This window comes from Hippoglossus hippoglossus, chromosome 13 (genome assembly GCF_009819705.1).
Source record: "Hippoglossus hippoglossus isolate fHipHip1 chromosome 13, fHipHip1.pri, whole genome shotgun sequence".
Lineage (NCBI taxonomy): Eukaryota > Metazoa > Chordata > Actinopteri > Pleuronectiformes > Pleuronectidae > Hippoglossus > Hippoglossus hippoglossus.
Window position 1 is genome coordinate 12,264,349 of NC_047163.1, and position 18,575 is coordinate 12,282,923.

At 41.6% G+C, this 18,575-nt stretch overlaps 3 protein-coding genes across 10 annotated transcripts in view; 2 read left to right on the forward strand and 1 right to left on the reverse strand.

Annotated features, from left to right (window-relative positions):
- The first annotated feature begins 5,632 nt into the window (after window positions 1-5,632).
- LOC117773357 (zona pellucida-like domain-containing protein 1) lies at window positions 5,633-9,305 on the forward strand. The gene is made up of 11 exons (XM_034605198.1): window positions 5,633-5,744; window positions 5,980-6,090; window positions 6,385-6,611; window positions 6,732-6,922; window positions 7,011-7,083; window positions 7,167-7,264; window positions 7,397-7,480; window positions 7,566-7,737; window positions 8,411-8,510; window positions 8,623-8,646; window positions 8,739-9,305. Exons 1-11 carry the CDS (start codon window positions 5,705-5,707, stop codon window positions 8,891-8,893), a joined length of 1,275 nt encoding a protein of 424 aa, XP_034461089.1. The 5' UTR covers window positions 5,633-5,704; the 3' UTR covers window positions 8,894-9,305.
- A 24-nt stretch (window positions 9,306-9,329) lies between these two features.
- On the reverse strand, window positions 9,330-10,922 carry zgc:162608 (uncharacterized protein LOC100037332 homolog). The gene is made up of 3 exons (XM_034605195.1): window positions 10,731-10,922; window positions 10,552-10,645; window positions 9,330-10,465 (listed from the first exon to the last, which is right to left on the reverse strand). The coding sequence occupies exons 1-3, from the start codon at window positions 10,777-10,779 to the stop codon at window positions 9,601-9,603; spliced, it is 1,008 nt and encodes a 335-aa protein (XP_034461086.1). The 5' UTR covers window positions 10,780-10,922; the 3' UTR covers window positions 9,330-9,600.
- Window positions 10,923-11,078: 156 nt separating this feature from the next.
- Window positions 11,079-18,575, forward strand: part of si:dkey-103g5.4 — a 33,006-nt gene continuing 25,509 nt past the window's right edge. For 5 of the 8 annotated variants that reach the window (XM_034605186.1, XM_034605184.1, XM_034605187.1 and 2 more), the window contains exons 1-9: window positions 11,079-12,994; window positions 13,158-13,296; window positions 14,173-14,396; window positions 15,010-15,171; window positions 16,373-16,552; window positions 17,595-17,721; window positions 17,841-17,933; window positions 18,046-18,232; window positions 18,333-18,495. In XM_034605186.1, coding sequence (XP_034461077.1) covers window positions 12,953-12,994; window positions 13,158-13,296; window positions 14,173-14,396; window positions 15,010-15,171; window positions 16,373-16,552; window positions 17,595-17,721; window positions 17,841-17,933; window positions 18,046-18,232; window positions 18,333-18,495 — 1,317 coding nt within the window. In that variant the 5' untranslated portion in view covers window positions 11,079-12,952. Of the gene's footprint in view, window positions 13,297-14,172; window positions 14,397-15,009; window positions 15,172-16,261; window positions 16,553-17,594; window positions 17,722-17,840; window positions 17,934-18,045; window positions 18,233-18,332; window positions 18,496-18,575 lie in introns of those variants that run through there. The other 3 variants (XM_034605185.1, XM_034605191.1, XM_034605192.1) reach the window with 3 other exon arrangements.

Genomic DNA, 18,575 nt, shown 5'->3' on the forward strand with positions numbered 1-18,575 from the left:
TTTTATGTATTTCCATACTACTTTGAGTCACCTTGTGTCTGAATGGTGCTGCATGAATAAACTTGACGTGCCTTGCAACAAAAACAATACATTTTTACGCAGCCTAATCCAGCAAAATCGCCAGAATGAAACTTTTCCCACGAGAGACTGAGACACTGACAGGTTGAGTAGGGGCCCGCTTCACTTGCGGTTGAATAAAAGTTCTGTTTGTTGTTGTTGTTGCCTTAGAAAATAATGTCTTCAGCACTCCAGGGCTGTTAAAGTGCTGTGGAAGTACAACTGTGTTTGAATTCAAGGAGTGCTTCATTTGTTTTAAATGAGGTTGATTGTAATATTAACTGTGTCTGTGTTATTCATGTGGTTAGTTTATTGGACATCGTTCCAGCACTAAATTTGGTTCAACTAACAGCTAACCCCTTTTTAAAGTAAACATGAAGTTCACCCACTGGACACACATTTCACCAAACTATCTACCTATTCCACTACACCTCACGTTCCACCACCAAAGTGATGTAGAGGTATTAATACAGTACTTTCGAAGAGATTTAGACACTCACCAAAATCAAAAATGATTAACGTATCTTTTTTAATTACATGGCACTAAAAGAGTGCACCTCCGCCAAGGCCCATCAGTCCCCTGATGATTTTTATGTGGATCTGCACCGAATTTCATACACTCATAAATATTAGTACCCTTGACATGCAAATTTTGTCCCTAACAAGATCCATGAGAAATTCCCTATCTCAAAATGTTCACAGTGAAAATCAGTTCAGTAGATTTTGTTTAATCCTGCTGTAAAAGAAACAACTAACTAACCAACCAACCGACTGACCGACAACCGACCATACAACTGACTGAACGACCGACCGACCAACCAACCAGGCAACAGGCAACCAACCAACCAAACAACAACCGACAACCGACAGACCAACAACCGACCGACCAACCAACCAGGCAACCAACCAACCAAACAACAACCAACAGACCAACACCGACTTACCAGGCGACCAACAACACAACCAACCAACAAACAGACAGTGGTGAAAACAAAAAGATCGAGGTAAACATAGAGGACACAACCTAACACGCACACTAACTGCCAGACTAGTAACTACCACTAAACCTCACACACCTCCAGTAAAAACACACATCAAAACACAGTGTGTAAGAACAGCACTGAACAATTTAAAGTAAAATGGCAACATTTGTATAAATATAGAAAATAATGAGGAAGAAGAAAAAGGAAGTATGTAACAAAAAGAAGACAAATGTATCATGGAAAAATCACAGAGGGCAAAAAAAAAACATTAAACAAAATATGATGGTGATGATGGGTTACATGTTTGATGGAGATTTGCAGGAAGGATGAGATGACATTCGTTCTTTTGGGCTCCTTGTGTGAGCGATTACACGGTTTTCAGAGAGCTGCTGCTGGGCCAACTACACCAAAACTCTGTTTAGAATTCCTCATTTTTCAAATGTTTCCTGGCTGAATATTGGAAACGCACGCTGATTTTTAATGACCCTCTGAGTCCATTTAACTGATCAACAGTTCGACATTACACTTGAACTTGCCGGGACTGATTCTAACAATTGAAGCAGCGACTGTCTTACAGAGTTTACAGAGCAAGAGCAGACGTTCAGGGCGATGAGTGGGAATGAAAGCATCACCATTTGAAGCTGCTGTTTTACAGTAAAAAAAAGAAACATGGTGTTGCTTTAATCTGCAGTTTATCCTTCTCTTGTGTTGCATGATTTTGACAACAGCCGTCAACAGATGACCTTGGAAGCAGAGTAATGAACACCCGCTCCTCTCCGGGGAGCTGAGAGAGGACAGGCTGTTGGTGTTTTCTCTGTGTGTAGCTCTGTTGTCTGCTTCTGTCTCCACTGGTAACACAAGTGTGTTTGTCGTGCAGGCGTCTAGTTGTTAGACGGCGCCTCTGGAAGCTTGTCATGTGTAACCTTGAATGATTTTTTTTCCTTTAGAAAGCCTCCATAATTAATTTGATTATTGGCCGGTGCACGCAGACGTCTGTCATGTGATGAGGAGGTGTGACTGTGTGTGTTATGAACACTGTCCCTGTTGAACTTTTATCCTATCATCAGTATCTTTATTGCAGGGCAACAGGCTCAGAGATTGTGTGTGCGCCCAAACAGAAGTGCACCACAGATAATTTCACAGAAGCATTTTAATGCTGGCCTGTATATACAGCTGTTCTGTTATAACGGATCTTGTAACGTTGCATAAGCATTTGAAACATTTTGTAAACTGATGTATGAGCAGACTTTTTTACATCCCTTTTAACAGATAAACACATCTCCCCCAGGATTAGGGCAGACACACAGCAAGAGTAACCAGAGGGTTGGCCTAGGGACAATAAAGGATCTCCTTTACCCCCTCTTTGTCTCACTTTGTGTGCAATATTTGCATATTTATCAGCTATGAACTATGTGGTCATTTAATTTAACAAAAATTTAAGACAATAAAAACATTATTCAGGAAAATCAGGATCCTTGGAGCAGTTGGTGATCCAGCATTGATCCATTCAGTGGCACGAGGTGCAGGATTTTGTGTCTTAGTTTACTCCAAAGAAACAAATTTTCATTAGAATTGATGCCTGTTTTATTGAAACCACAATATACAAAGGCTTTGACTGTGCTGTGTGTTCACTGCAGGGGAGGTGGTGTCTCTTGCTTTGTAAATCATGAGTCTATTACACTGAGAGAACTGAGCCTGGTCTGAGTTTGTCCAGCAGATGACACCAAACGACTCATGAAACAAGGACTTTACTTATTATAACACTGATGTTATATAATCTATATCAGTTCCTCTGCTTTATGTTGCCCTCTTCTTCTACTGAATTATAATTCAGAGGGAAATGTTGTGCTTTTACTGTGCTACAGTGAACTTACAGTAATCTGTGGTTATTTTGATTTTATTTTGATATTAAGACTTTAAGAACCTGATTCATAAAATACAACACATTTGAGATTATTCCCAATCTGTTTGACTTTGGTGACTGCTTATAAAACTGTCGATTTTTGTCTAGAGCTGGGCCCTACTCTTGTTTTAAGTTGATAGCATTTCCACCAAAGAGATGGTGTACTTTTACTTTTAAAACTTAAATTAATATTTAGATTTCCTTCAGCAAGTTTTGCTAATAATATTTTCACAACTTCTTTTAAGTAAATGTACAAATGTTAAGTCTTTTTTAGGTTTTATTTAACAGCACTGCTGGCACTTTTAATTAAGCATCTGAATGCTTTTTCTATAATAATACAGAAAGTGATAATATATTATCAGCAAAAGTTATTTAAACGTGTCCAGCAAGAATATAACAGCATTATGTCATAAGAGCAAACGTGATTGGCTCATCACTGCTGCACAAATGAAAACACTGAAACTAGTGTGCGCATAGTTTCTTTTACGGAACAGACAAAAACTCTGCATCTTTGAATTTGTTGCATGAAACATATTTACCACTGAGTTTTTGAGATCTTCCCACCCTGAAGGGTCATTAGCTGATGATCTGCTTTACTGTACATGCCCAGAGTACAGTACCGTCTCCTCACCAGCTTCCCAGTGTATCCTCTTTCCTCCAATGCTAAATCTGTGTCCTCCCCCGGGCCTTGTCTTCATTGTTTTCTAATGTCATTGTGTGTCAGTAGCTATTGTTGCACTTTGTGAAAGGAACCAGTAAAGATTTTTTCTAATCATTATATACCACAGGACACTGTCATGATAATAATAGTAATATCTTCAATAATCTCCAAACTGGTGACTCTATGAGTAATGTATATCATGTTCTGTACTATTGTATTTATAGCGTATCCATGTAGCCATCATGTGCTATATGCTATCCAATCACAACCATGCATATCGGAAATACCCGCCATGTTTTTAGATTCACGACAGTGCATTTAAAATCTACGCATACAGCCGCCCAGGACCAACAGTCCCCTTAAATTCAATGAAACTGCACCAAATTGCACACACTCATAGATATTGAGAGATTGTTGTCGTCAAGATCCATTAATATTCCCTTTGAAATCAGTAGAAATGTCACAAAGACTCTGGATCCGCACTAAAATGTTATGCCTTTCTATCCTGACCTACACCGCATCCTACCAAGTTTGTAATGGATCCAGTAGTTTTTGCTTAATCTTGCTAACTATCAAAAAAACAAACGCAGATGAACATATAACCTACTTTTTGGAGGTAAAAATAAAAACTATCTCTAGCTTATCAGGACATTTTGCCACCACTTGAAGGAACACATAAGCCTTCCGTTTGTATTTCAAAATCCCTATGATTGCAGGTAAATGATTTTCATTGGGGGAGTGAAAACATTTACATTTTATAAATGTATTATATGTATTTGATGTGCTATCAACGGTTTACATGATTATTTAAGGGTTATTTAATGTTCATTCTGATCCATCACCCGGTGGACATATGAACATCATGTCCAGCCACTCTTACATAAGTTCCATTATCTCTGTCCCTGCAGAGAAATAGGATAACCGGAAAACAAAATGGCTGTGATTAGAGATTAAAAAAAGGCCAACAGCATGTTTCCAAACAGGCGCCCTGCTTAAATCCTCAGATGCATGTGAGGATTGAAGAGATCGTATTCGTATAGTTCGGATAGTGTGACAAATGTCCTCTCTCACCACAGGCACTTTGAGAGCATCACTGACGCTCCTTTTCTTTCTGCAGCTCTGAGGGACAATGGGGACTTCTCAGTTGAGTTGTAACAGTCGTGGCCTTTAGCTATGTAGACTACCTGTGATGCAACTATACAGAGAAAATAGAGGGGGAGTTTGTCATGCAAGGGAAATTAACAAAGGTTTCCCCTGGTTGGCTGAGTGCTTCATAGCTTGTGGCCAGCACGATCACCTTTCATCTATTCAAGGTGGATCGTTCTCGAGACATGACTCCACTGTTCAATGCAACACACATAAATACACATCTGGTATTAGACTGAAACGTTTTTAAGGATTTGGTTGTGAAGAATGATTTGTAATTCATTCGATCTGAATCACAGTGCCTTGGTTAAAAGTGGTGGTTAATACAATGTCATCAGAATTAGCATATAAACAGTTTCCAACGATTTCCATCAACGATTTCCATCAATTATCTTTCTCTGATTGTTTTACTCACATTTTTTACTCAAGCTTATCAAGGACCTGCACAGCTTTAAATCATGTAAAAATCAAATTTTAAACGTATGGCCCATATTCACAAAATACAATTTGTCTCATAGAGCCTAACATTCTGTTCAAGGTGTGACAATATCAACAAGATCAATGAGAAAAGACAATGTCTGACATCAATGTGCAACATGTTTATTCAATAAATATGAACATAAATTCCAAGTTTGATGCTCAGTTGCTTCAATCATCTTTAATGATAGTTATTTTAAATAAAGGAAATGTGAGACTGCAGTTATTAGTAACCTTTAAGGTCTGTGCCAAAGCCGCCTGACACATTAAGAAGGTGAAGATTTGACATGGAACCCTGCCAGGAGCTGCTATTGTCTAATGGAGAAGTGAGTAATTGTGTGCATATGTGTGTGCATATATGTGTGTGTGTGTTTGTGTGTGTGGGTGTCTATATTTAGCTACAGGGAAGACTTCAGAGTCCCACCTCTATGGTTTTATGTGTCTTGAGATTGTCTAACAGTATATAAGACACATTGCATGACTAGATGTGACAAACAGCTGCTCAGGTGCCATCAAGGTAAGTCACTGAAAATTGAAAGATCAACTATTTCAGCTCTGCAAAACAACAACTTGCAACACAATTTGATACTGAAAAGTAGAAAATCATACATCCACCAAATCATGTTTTTTTCTCCTAAATAATCATCAGCATTTTGGTGCATTTGCTCTTACTTAACTTATAAATTATATTTTTGTGTAATGTCATTGTTGTTTATTGTTGATATTGTTATTTTTTCTCCATATGAATACAGGACTCATTAGAGTCAGCATGGCTCTTTATCTTTGTCTCCCTCTGCTGGTGGCACTCCTGCATCCTGCTCTGTGTCTCTACAACTGCTCCTCCGAGTATGAAAGGACACCAGGTGGGTTCACTAGGATTTTCACTGTGTCCGATCATTTTGTTGAATATTAACATCCTGCACAAATTCATCAAATGTATCTATGAGGACAAACCCCTTGAGATGTACATTCTCAGAGTCAATTTATATCACAATCAGTACATAACAAAAAGTTATCAAAACAGCAACGTATAGACAACAGTGACTTTCTTTATTTAGATTTTTAAATCTCATTTCATCGCAGCAGCTGAATGATAGAATTTTCATGAAAGCGCTTCTACCCTTTAAATCTCCTCGGTTTCTCTGTCTCTCTCACAGACAGCTCAGACTTGACGGTCGACTGTGGAACCAACATGATCACCCTGGAGATCAACCTGTGCACGGCTCAGTGGGCAGGCTTCAACACCACAAACCTGGCTCTGAACGGGGCCCACAACAACACGGCGTGCATGGGCTCCATCGACACCAGCGTGGCCCCCCCAGTCATCCGTTACCTTCTCCCTGTCAACCACAGTCTGGATAACTCCTGTCGCCAGTCTCTGCAGGTCAGGAAGACGCTAAATGATGCTGACAGAGATGAAGGAGGAAAATGACGGCATGCGGATGTATTTGGCTCCGTATAAGAAACCCATGTGATGCTTGTGTCTTTTTTCTGTCTCGTTCAGATTGTGGACAAGACCCCGGATCCCACAGGCCCCTTCGCCAGCTTCCGAAACATCCAGGCTGTTGTCATCACAGGCTTCATTGACACACCCAGATCTGACCAGGGGCTGATCAGCTACTCCACCGACCTCTACTATCACTTCTCCTGCAGCTACCCGCTGGAGTACCTCATCAACAACACACAGATTGTGTCGTGAGTAATTTTAGGAACAAGTACTTTGTGCGAATGTCTAGACAAATAGATTTTAAATGACATTTTCACCTTTTCCATGAATTTCCAGCTCCTCTGTCTCGGTGGCGACCAACGATAACAATGGAACGTTCATTAATGCATTGGAAATGGCTGTTTTTAATGTAAGTAGACAAGCTGATTTCAACTTATACATTCAAGAGCTTTGTGTCTTCATTTGTTTCACTGTACAACTTATTTCCTCCAGGACTCAAACTACATCCACCCGTTAGTGTTGCCTCCAGCAGGACTCCAGCTGCGAACCAGGATCTATGTGGAGGTCAAGGCCGTCAACCTCACAGGAAAGTAAGTGAAATTTGGATGAGGGGATGCTGCTGGTAAACAAGTTTATCAGAAAACAAATATTGATGTCAAAGTGAGCACAGCGTATTCTTGTGGCAAAAAGTACATCATTGTACAACACTGTCCTGTTTTCAGTTTCCATGTCCTGCTGGATCACTGCTTCAGTACTCCCACTACTTACAACATGTCGCAGTACGAGCAGCACAACTTCTTCGTCGGGTAAAGAAGTACACACCTTCAGTACAAATACTGCTTTGGGATGGCTGTTTTGACGTATAAACTAAATAACTCTGCCCTCCACCAGCTGCTCAGTGGACCAGAGGTCAAACGTGACAAACAATGGCCTTTCCATGGTGGCCAGGTTCAACTTTGAGGCTTTCCGCTTCGTGCAGCACCGTGACCAGGAAAAGTCCAGCATCTATCTGCACTGCATACTGAGACTCTGTGAGCCCAACAAATGTCAAGAGCTGGTGTCTGTAAGTTGACTCATGGACACTATTTTTTTTTAGATTTTAAGGGTCCCAGTTCAAATCCCGACATGTTCTCCCTGTGTGTGTGTGTGTGTGTGTGTGTGTGTGTGTGTGTGTGTGTGTGTGTGTGTGTGTGTGTGTGTGTGTGTGTCCGGATGCTCTTGCTCCCTCCCACAGCCCAAAGACATGCATGCTGTGCTTGGCTTGATTGGAAACTCAAAACTGAGTGTGAATGATGGTTTGTCTCTGCATGTTGACCCAGTGGCTATGGCTCAGAAGGTAGAAAGGGTTGTTTAATCGTAATAACAGTGGTTTGATGCCTGGCTGAAGTGTCCTTGGGCAAGACCCTGAACCCCAAATTGCCCCTGACGGCTCTGCTGTGATGTGTGATAGAGAAAGTGCTGCACATAGAATACGTGTCAATGGTTTATTGGCAAAACTGTACCGTAAAGTGCTTTGAGTATTAATCAAGACTAGAAATCAGCAATAAAATAAATACAGGCCATTTCCCCCAGCCCTCATCCAATGTCAGCTGGGATCGGCTCCAGCTCCCTCAACCCTCAAAGGATGAACGGTATAGATAGTGGATGGATGGATGCATTACTTAAAACTTAAAATGTACATTGGAAAAACCACAGTGTCTATGTGACATAGATCAACATAGCTTGTTGTTTTTCAGGCCTGCAACACCAGAAGAAAAAGATCTGTGACTCCTTTCGGTGAAGAAAGCAAAGAATCGGCCACTGTTTCAGTCGGACCTCTTTACACTGCTCCAGAAAGTATGAGCTGTTTTAATATATATATATATTATTAAAAAAACATTCTACAATTATTGAACAACAGCACCAAGATAAACTTTTCCCATGACTCTCTCCTCTTCCCTCACCCAAGGCAGGCCATATGCAGCGGCCTACAGTGAGTGCACTTGATTCACATCATACATCCAGAAATACATCAACATTGAAAGATATGGTTGACTCTCCATTCTCCCTCCCTGTCTGCATCAGGTAGTGACGTGGCATCAGAGGAGGATGCCGTGGACGTGACGGGCCTGGCGGTCGGGGTCGTGTTTGGCTCAGCGGCTGCTGCCCTGCTGGTTCTGGGCGGCTGGTTTGTCCTGAAGAAGTTTTACTGGGCGGGAGGATTACGTGCCTTTGATTGACAGATCGAGCGGCAAATTGTCTTTGCCTTGTCACCTCAAACCTCATAAAGCGCTGATTGTGATTTTTCAGTTATAACCACATGTTCTTGTCAGATAAATATGGAAAACAATTTAATACTCAGGTATTTTGTATAATATTTCTTTTTATACTCATCTAAATTCAATAGTTGTTTACTCATAATGAAGGAAGAGTTTAGTCTGAATTATGCATAAAAAACCTTAAACTTTACAATGGACCCAACTGAAGAACGGTTATTTTGATATTTTATAAAAGTATAGATTCGATAATATCTTTGAGTTTTTTCTACAACTGTATAAGTGTCAGGATTTTGACTTCATTGCTTACTTGCAAAATTGATTATGGAATAGATAATTTGTACAGATTTAAAATAAAGTTTATTTACAGTTGCTTTTACACTCTGCGGCTGATTGTTTGATTTAAAAAATAACGACATGCAATTTGTATCAGCAATAACTTTACTCTCCACAGGCAGCATCTTATCACATGGTACAGTAAACACATATTGACACACTCCTTCACATACAGAATGAAACATATACATCAATCACATCCATACATTCAAAAATATTTACATGCTACTTACTTGGCTGTTACAGTGGCAAACAAAAAACATATCATGTACAAGATTCATTTTAAATGGACCATTTTAAGTAATATTTAAATAATAATACTCAGGGGTCTGTCTCTACACTGAGTGCAGAATGTCTTGGATCAGAGCTGAGAGTTTAACGGAAAAGTCCTCCTGCAGAGAGCCAGCAGGCTGCGTGGACGAAGAGGAGGAAGAGGAGGGAGACAGGCTGGAGGCTCTCTGCTCCTCCAGCTCCTGAAACAACTTCTCCATCCGGATCTGAAACACTTGGCCCAGTGAGGCAGCCTTCTGGCAGAACCACTCCACACTCGCTGTCACTTTAGCTTCAGAAGGTACTGAGGTTTCCAGCAGAGCAGCGAGCCCTTCTTTCAGAGCCCCCACCATGTTCTGTGTCTCCCCCCTCAGTGAACTCACTTCCTGTCCCAACCTGGAGCTCATCACCTGCCAGACATCTGACCTGGCTGCGTCCTCCTCGTTAGCACTGATCTCTGTGAAACGTTCAATCACCCCGGCAGTTTTACTATGGAAGTCAGTGATGACGTTGGCCAGCTTGGAACTGCTGCCGTCCAGGGCTTGTGTCATCCAGTGGAAGGTTTCCTGGTGGCGAGCCGCACTGCCGGTCTCTGCCTGGGCCTCTGCCCGGGCATCTGCTGTATCCAGGTCCTGCAGGTAGAGGCTCAGCTGGCTGCACAGTTCTTGGGTGTTGCTACTGAGGGAGCTCTGAAGCTGCTGGGTGAGGGGAGCCAAGAGCTCCCTGAGGCTGGCCAGGGTGGAGCTGAGGTGGGCTGGAGATGAGGACAACCTCTCCTGCAGCTCGGCCAGCTCTTGGCGCAGACGAGTACGCAGACGCTCTGACTCCATGATGAGTTTGCGCTGCATCTCTTCTACCACAGGGTTTGTGTTGTGGTCATCCTCCTTGTTGTAAAGGCTGCTGCTGTCCAGGTGACTTTTGTAGAGATTACTTTGTAAAGACAGACAGAAACACTCCTTTATAAAAATGTCAGACATTCACTTCAGGATTTTAAACGCTACATTTGGTCAACTTACTTCACATCCTTTGTGAGGTCTGTCTTGTCATGAGCCTGGTTTGCTTTGGAATCAGTCCAGGTTGCTTCCCTGGTGTCACGGTGCAGTGGGTATGCTATAAACAAAGAATAAGACATTTAAAAATAAATAATCACTTCAAAATAAAGCATATTAAATAACATTTGAGGAGTAATATATACCTGAAATTGTCAAGAATGACAGGGCGAAGATCACAGCTTTTTGATGCATTTTTATATTTCTATGGAGAGAAATACACAAGAAGTTTCCCACTAGAAGGAACAAGGTACTGGAAACCTAAAAATCCCTTCTCAGCCTCAGACGAGAAGATCAATACGTGAGCGAGTGTCTGGTCGTCACCTGACAATCAGAGATCTGCAGGGAGACGTCTCCTCTCGTCTGACTTATAAAGGTCCTTGTTATCAGAGCGGCTGCCCAAACTCTGCCTGTGTCAACAGTCAACACGTGGAGGGTCACAATGATGACAGGACACAACACACACATACACACACAAACTGCTGTACACTCGTAAAATGTAACAGCATTTTTCACTGATTAAAGGACATGTCAATAGGAATGCACCACTTTAAGATAAAGTACCGTGATAACCAGTGTCATAGAGCAACAGTAAAAAAAAAAAAATGCTGCAAATAGAAGAGAATACTGTTTTAAGAGAGAACAACTGCAGCCGACTCAGGTCTTTTTTCAGTAAAGAAATGCAGTAAAGTTTTTTCGAGCGACCCAGAAGAGATCAACATGTCCAAGTTTGTATGCTCACAATGTCAGATAAGACATTTGACATTTGGATTTCTGGCCTTTAACCATCAAAGCCCCACTTTTCCAGGCACAACAATAATCTGATTTCTTTTTTTTTATAGTTGGGTCACTTGGTCACTGTTGTGGCTATTTATTGCATTGTGCAAGATGTGAAGTGGGTTTTGAATTGTGCAAGAATTCAGTGTATTCAGTCTTCTCAGATCATCTCATCCAGCTTTGATTGTCATTGCTTGTTTTGGATGCTTGACAATCAACAGTTTACGCAGTGTTTGTGCTGTCAGAGCAGAACAGGTCCAACCAGCCATGGTCAAACACTGTTGATTCTAATAAACTTTGTGTTTTTCACTTAAAAAAAACAAACTAGGAATAACAATTTACATGAAAACGTAAGGTGCATATTTGAGTGCATGTTAATGTATTTAAATGTTTGTATTATCATGTAATTTTTAAATTCCATAGCTGGTTATACAACAGCTGCCTAATTCCAATCTTCTCCTTATATAATTTTAATTCAGTACAATTATTATATTTATCTAATTATGCTGTTTTGCATTTGTAAACGTGGACCTTTTTTTTCTACAACCAATGACATGGATATGTGTGTGAAAGTTGAACCCTCTTTGGTTAGGTAAGCTGCCAGTCGTCAATGCAGGATCATAGTTCATGGCTACCGTGATGAAATATGTAGGTTATTCCAGTTATCTAAAGTCCAACATTCATTTCAATACAATAACAGTGTCGAGTAAGTCAGACATTGGTTACTGGACATCTTTTTTCCCATGGATTTTTGTTTCTGCGAAGCCCTTTGTAACTTTGTTTAGATAAGTGCTATACAAATAAAGTTATTATTATTATTACATAAAACAGAGACGGTTAATGCTCGACCGTTGAACAGTTCACATACAATAACATATTGTGTGTGCTCACAGAAGACTTTGATAAACATGTGCACTGTAGAAGATATAAGTTTAACTCTTGATGGGCATGACTGGATATGTCTCAAAACATTTAAAATCTTCATCTTTCATTTCAATGTATAGCTGAAGATAATAATCATATATTTATAATTATATATAAATGCATACAAATGCATTTTTACGGGTCAGAACAGCTCACAGTTGTGGGCCCCTCAATCCTCGGCCATAGTTTATTTTGCTTTCTACAGGATTGCAAGCTGGAATGAACAAGTAAACACAAATGCACAACAGTAATAGTGTTCAGTGTGTCTTCATCAAATTGGTTAATTCAAGTGAATTGGAAAGTTGCAGGTATGCCTCACATAAACACAGGGACTGTATCAGAGCAGATATCTGAGCTGTGAACTCAGCAGTCTCTGTGTGTGTGACGCACACAGTCCTGATAGTCTCCTCTCAAGCAAAGCTGTGTTGATATACACTGGGAGACAAATCATTAATCAGTTTCATGGTAGGATTGAGAAGAACAAACGCTGTAATGTGACCCGGCAGCACCAGGCGACCATACTCTCTGCTTTCACTGCTGCTCTCCACCAGTGGCCAGTCCCGCTCCCTGTCACTGTCACCTTACCTCGCAGGCCTCATAAATCATTCAGCGCGCCATTGAAGGCTGTGCAGACTAACAGGCCTGGTTGTTAGAGGCACATCAGGTTATGTGTGCACAACTACAGCAGGACAGGAGAAGGTTTATCAAGGTACTTAATTAGATTCCGCATCATTCAAACTTTCTTGGCTATGGCCAAAACAAGCCAGGCCACCAAGAGGCTGTTTACAGATCCTGGATGAAGAATGATATAATTTCTCCTTGAATCTGACATAGAGCTCCGTGTCTCGCTCACCTGCCCTGTACTTCAGCAGGTGGACAGCATAATAATGCAAAGGACTTGCAGATGCAACAGTTTCAGGTGTTGGTGGTGGATGTTTGCTTCTGCCCTGCAAACTCTGGCTCATGGACACAACTTCAGTCAACATAACCAGGAGAGGCCCTGCAAGCCAGGTAGACAGATTTTTATAATATTTCATATATATATAATGACAAAAATGCCGTGCATATGTCCCCCTGCTTTCAAAATGGTGTAGATTTAACCCATAGAGGTTATAGTAACGATTACACTCCACCAGCTATTGACTTATACTGTAAGCGTTTGAGCGAAGCCTTTAGAATTGAATCAATCAATTTTTATTTGTATAGCACCTTTCATACAGGTTAGCACAGTTCAAAGTGCTTCACTATTGACTGGTGAGCCGTAAGAGAAAATCAAATACCGTGTAGGTTTTAAAAGCTGGTGAATGACCGCCTTATGAAAGGACTACTGATGTGTTGTGCTGCATCACAGACCATATATAAAGATGTGACAGATCCCCAAAAGTGAAGCCAAACCATCTCTATCACCACCTGGTGGCTGGCTGTGGTGTAGGTCAGAAATCCCGCCTCCTCCATGTTAGTTGATGGTGAATGGACCAAATTAAAAAGTAGCCTACACGTCAAATGAATTTAAAGATGGTTTCTTTCATTTCAGGTAGCTCTTATAACACTGACCTACGTTTAAATGTGCATTTGTCTTGTCAGTTTGGTTTGAATTACTTTGCTGTAAAAACAGGGTGAAATGTCATGATTGACAGCTGATACTGACTCACGATTGGTCAAGCGTGCATATCGGTGGGATCTCGATACCACGGCTCAATTGCACCATATATATATAGCGATGGTGCAATTGATATATATATATATATATATATATATATCATGATGTCTGTCAATTGGGGGAGATTAGAGACGCAGTGGCAGTGGAGCTGGACAGGAAGGTGGCAAAGGATGGGGAGATGGGATGTGTCACCACCATCAGGATGCACCCCCTTTTGTTTCTGTTAGGTTTCTACTGCCCAATGGAGAGCTCCACACCACTCCCCTGTCCTGAGGGAACCTATGGGCCAACTGCTGATGCTGTGTCTGTAGACAGCTGTCTGCAATGTCCCTCTCACCACTACTGTCCTAGACCGGGCTTGTCCACCTCCCTGCTGTGTGGTCCTGTGGCTCAGCAGCCTCTCTCTGGACAGGACACCTGCATCTGCCCGGGGGAGGGACAGAGTTTTCAGGTGACAGTAGTCTCTGCAACATGTACAGTGTGTTCCCTGTGGTGTGTTTTATGTGACTGTGTAGTTTTTATTTCAGCACCACCAGTGACCCACTTCCTTCTTTGTCCTGTGAGCTCCTCCTTCATTCTATAAACCCAAAGAATATTTCAAATTTTTCAAACCCATGATTGTTTTTGGTGTGTCACCTTTAAGTCCTGAGTCCTCACTGTCAGTAACTCTAGACAGAACAATCTGTAGCTACAAGCTGAAAGAGCCGGAGATTAAGTTACCCGGCAGCAGCGTCTCATCTTCTACTTTCCTGAGTCCTCCACTCATCAGCTCATCAAGAGGAGAGTGAGATTTTGTTGCACGAGTGTTGGTGTGAGAACGAATGGCAAAGGAATGAGTGATGAAAGAGAGGCAGGAGGGAAAACACATGAAAGAAGTGAATGAAAAAGCAATGAATAGAAAGATTAATGAATGAATGAATGAATAAATGAATGAAGGAAGGAAGGAAGGAATAAGATGTGGTTTGATAGAGTTGGTGAATGAATGACCAAAATTAGATAACGACAGTGTGACCTGGAAGTATCGTAAACCAACAGTGTCTGAACCCCGCTGCCTTTCTCTGTAGACCAGTGATGGACGATGTCAATGTACCATTGGCTACCAGCCCACTAACAATAGAGGAGCGTGTGTACACAAACTGTATGATGTCTGCAGAGACGGAAAAACACGCACGCAGTATGGAGACTGCCTGAACAGACACCAGTGGTCACTTCATTGCAGACAGCAGGTTAGTCTTTTACGCAATCACATCACACACAAAAAGTACACACCACAGAGTGCATGTGAAAAGTAGAGCAAAGGTAACTGACACTGATCGACACATGACGAGAAACTCACCCTGTTTGAATGAGACGCTAATTAAATTGTAAACTGAATTGTGTTTTGCATAAGATAACAGCTAACACCTCCGCCTTGGCTCATCAGTCCTTTCAAATTCAACCAAGAAGCGAGAAATGTCACACACTCATAAAGATCTGTACCTTAAATGTGTCAGATTTTTTCCCCCATCATGATTCATTAATCATTTTCTGAGGAATCAAGAAAATGCACAAAAAAAAGCTCTACCCTGCAATGGTAAAGAAAGTGCAAAAAAAAAGTCCTGGATTCCTCCCTGACTCAGCATATTGCATCCTTCCACCAAGCTTTGTGTAATTCTGCTAAATAATGAATAAACAAATGGAAGAGAAAACCTGACCTCATTGACGGAGGTAAATATACAAAAAGGGGGAAATGAGCACAACCTTCATGTCTTTGACCTTTTCAACAAGAACCTGACAGTTCTTCTTTCTTCAGTGTGTAGAATATAGTGACATCTAGTGGTAAAGTTGCATGTTGCAGCTGAATACCCCTCACCTCACCCACTCTGAAAGAGACCCTGTGGAAGCATTCAGTTGTCATAAAAACTCAAAAGATGTGTAGTTTGTCCAGTTTTGACGACTGTAATAAATAAACTTGGCGGCCTCCGTAGAGAGGACCTGCTCCCGATGTAAATATAAAGTATTTAAATATAAAAGGCCCATTCCAGGGTAAAGAAAAAAACAATTTGTACAATTTAGATGATAAAACACCAGGGAAAACATCACTAGGATTATTTTATATTTAATTTCTGCTCATAGATCCCTTTGACCTAAATCTTACTGAACCTTTAATATTGACCATGAACTTCCTCCTGTGACAGGATACAAGGTCGTCACTGCCTTCACTGTGTCCCTGTCCTGCATAGTAGCCTTTGGTTCAAAAACCTTTCACCCAGTTACACACTCAAACTCACGAACCGCTGATAAAACTGCCACTTTCATATCAATCTGGTCCAAGCAAAGAAAAAAAAGATATTTGCCAGGTTTAACAAAAAATCTGAGTTGCTTAATAAAGCCTTTTGCTGATAATTGCTTTGCACTGGTTAGTTACTGTTTACTCCTTTACTGCAGGTGTGTCCGTCTGCAGAGGACTACCAGGGCTACGATGGAGAGCTGGGTCTGTGTGTTTGCAGAGAGCCTCTTGGACGAGCTGCGTGCGGTGGCCTGTGCAGGAGCAGGCCGGCCACTGAGCTGCAGCTCCGGTGCCAGTCCAGCGGAGAAATGGAGCTGGTGTGGAGCTATGACAGCAAGGTCAGCACATCCATCTACATCAACACACATACTGTATAACACCACAAAACCAACATTTAGTCACAAAAGGAAAGATACTGAAAAGAAAAACGCCCTTAAATTATTGTATCTTGGACAAATAAAGGGATCAATAAAATAAATCACTGATGGAAGATATAATAGAAGCAAGATGAGGAAACAAACAAAGGAATGAAAAAAGCAGCAAAAATAAGAAATGAGAAAGAAATAAGAAACAGAAGAAGCAAAGAAGAAATTAAGTGACAAAGGAAGAAAGGAAGAAGGAAGGAAGGAAGGAAGGAAGGAAGGAAGGAAGGAAGGGGGGAAGGAATGAATGAACAAATTAATGAAGGAATGAATTAAAGTAGGAAGGAACAAAAGAGCGAACAAATGCACAAACCAAAAAGGACCAAGGACCGAAAGTAGGAAGGAAGGAGACAAGCAAGGAGAGAAGGAAGGGAGGGAGGAAAGAAGGAAGGAAGACGGAAAGAAGGAAAGAAGGAAAGAAGGAAAGAAGGAGAGAAGGGTAGGAAGCAACAAAAGTAGGAAGAAAGGAAAGAAGGAAAGAAGGAATAAACAAATGAATAAACAATCTAACGACTGAATGAACAAATAAAGGAAGGAAGGAAGGAAGGAAGGAAGGAAGGAAGGAGGGAAGGAACAAACAAACAAATGTGCAAACCGAATAGGACCAAGGACCGAAAGTAGGAAGGAAGGAGAGAAGGAAGTGAGGAAGGGAGGAAGAAAAGTAGGATGGAAGTAACAGCTGAATGAACAAATAAAGGAAGGAAGAAAGGAAGGAAGGAAGGAAGGAGGGAAGGAAGGAAGGAAGGAAGGAGGAATAGCACATTCACAATAAAGTGATTTCTATGGTTTACTTCCACTGAAACTGTCTCAGTATAAACAGAATGAATAGTGGGAGCTACCTGCACAATGCAGACAAAGCAGCTCAAACCTCAGCTCAGTGTCGTCTTTATTGCAGCAGCAGTGAAAGTGTCGGCTGTGCAGCAGTGACCTATAAATGGTAAACACTGTTATTGTTCAGGTGCAGGTGTCGGCCGTCTCAGGCAGCGTTCTGGAGACGGCTTTCAAACAGTGGGACTCCCAGGGGACTCTGCAGTGCAACAGCCGTCTCGACTCCCTGCGTCCTGTCTACATTGTTCTGACGACAGGTGGAGAGACGCACATTCACACGTGCACACACACACACACTGTCACACACTCAATGGCTTTTTTTTTTACTGCCATTGATTTCTTTGTCATCCTCTCTGCACGTCCTGTCACTCTGCAGACGCAGGATTCCTCGGCCTCCTGAGTGGCCTCCCAGAGGAAGTTCAGCGACTGTTTCCTGTCAGCACACAGCGGGACCCCAGCAGCTCGGCCGGTTTGTCACATTGTCTCGTCATTAAAACATGAAACAATCAGGAATGCATGAATCAATGCAAACTGACGAATAATGACTGCATTGATGAATGTCTCATACATTTGACATCTAGAGGAGGAATTTCTGCAGGAGGACACCAGAGGAGGAGAAATGAATTCCAGCAGGACAAGGGTAAACAAGAGAGACATGAAGGAAGAAGAGAGAGGAGTTATTGGAGTTCTAAACCCGACAACATGCCTCCAGTTGGGCGACATTATCCTGTTTACTGTCGACACGGGCCACTATCCTCTGTACGATCTGTGAGTCAGTGCTAAAGCTCCTCGTGTCCATTTTGTCTGTTATGAATCTGTGTTGTGTTTTTTACACTCGCCCTCCATCCTTACACCTGCTGTGTTTCAGGGACAGCCTGTACAACACCAACAGTGGCTTTGACTGGGGTGCGTTCAGGCAGCTGAAAGAGGAGCTGACTCTGTCCTGGACTCCTCCCAGCTTCTTCTCACTGGTCTTTAACCAGCCTGGTGTTTATGTTTTTACACTGAGCAGCCACCAGCACAAACACATGGTAACTACATCTCAAATAATATAAGCAGTGTTCCTTTAAAGTAAATGTTTAATGCGCAGTTCCCTTAATGCGAAGGCAAA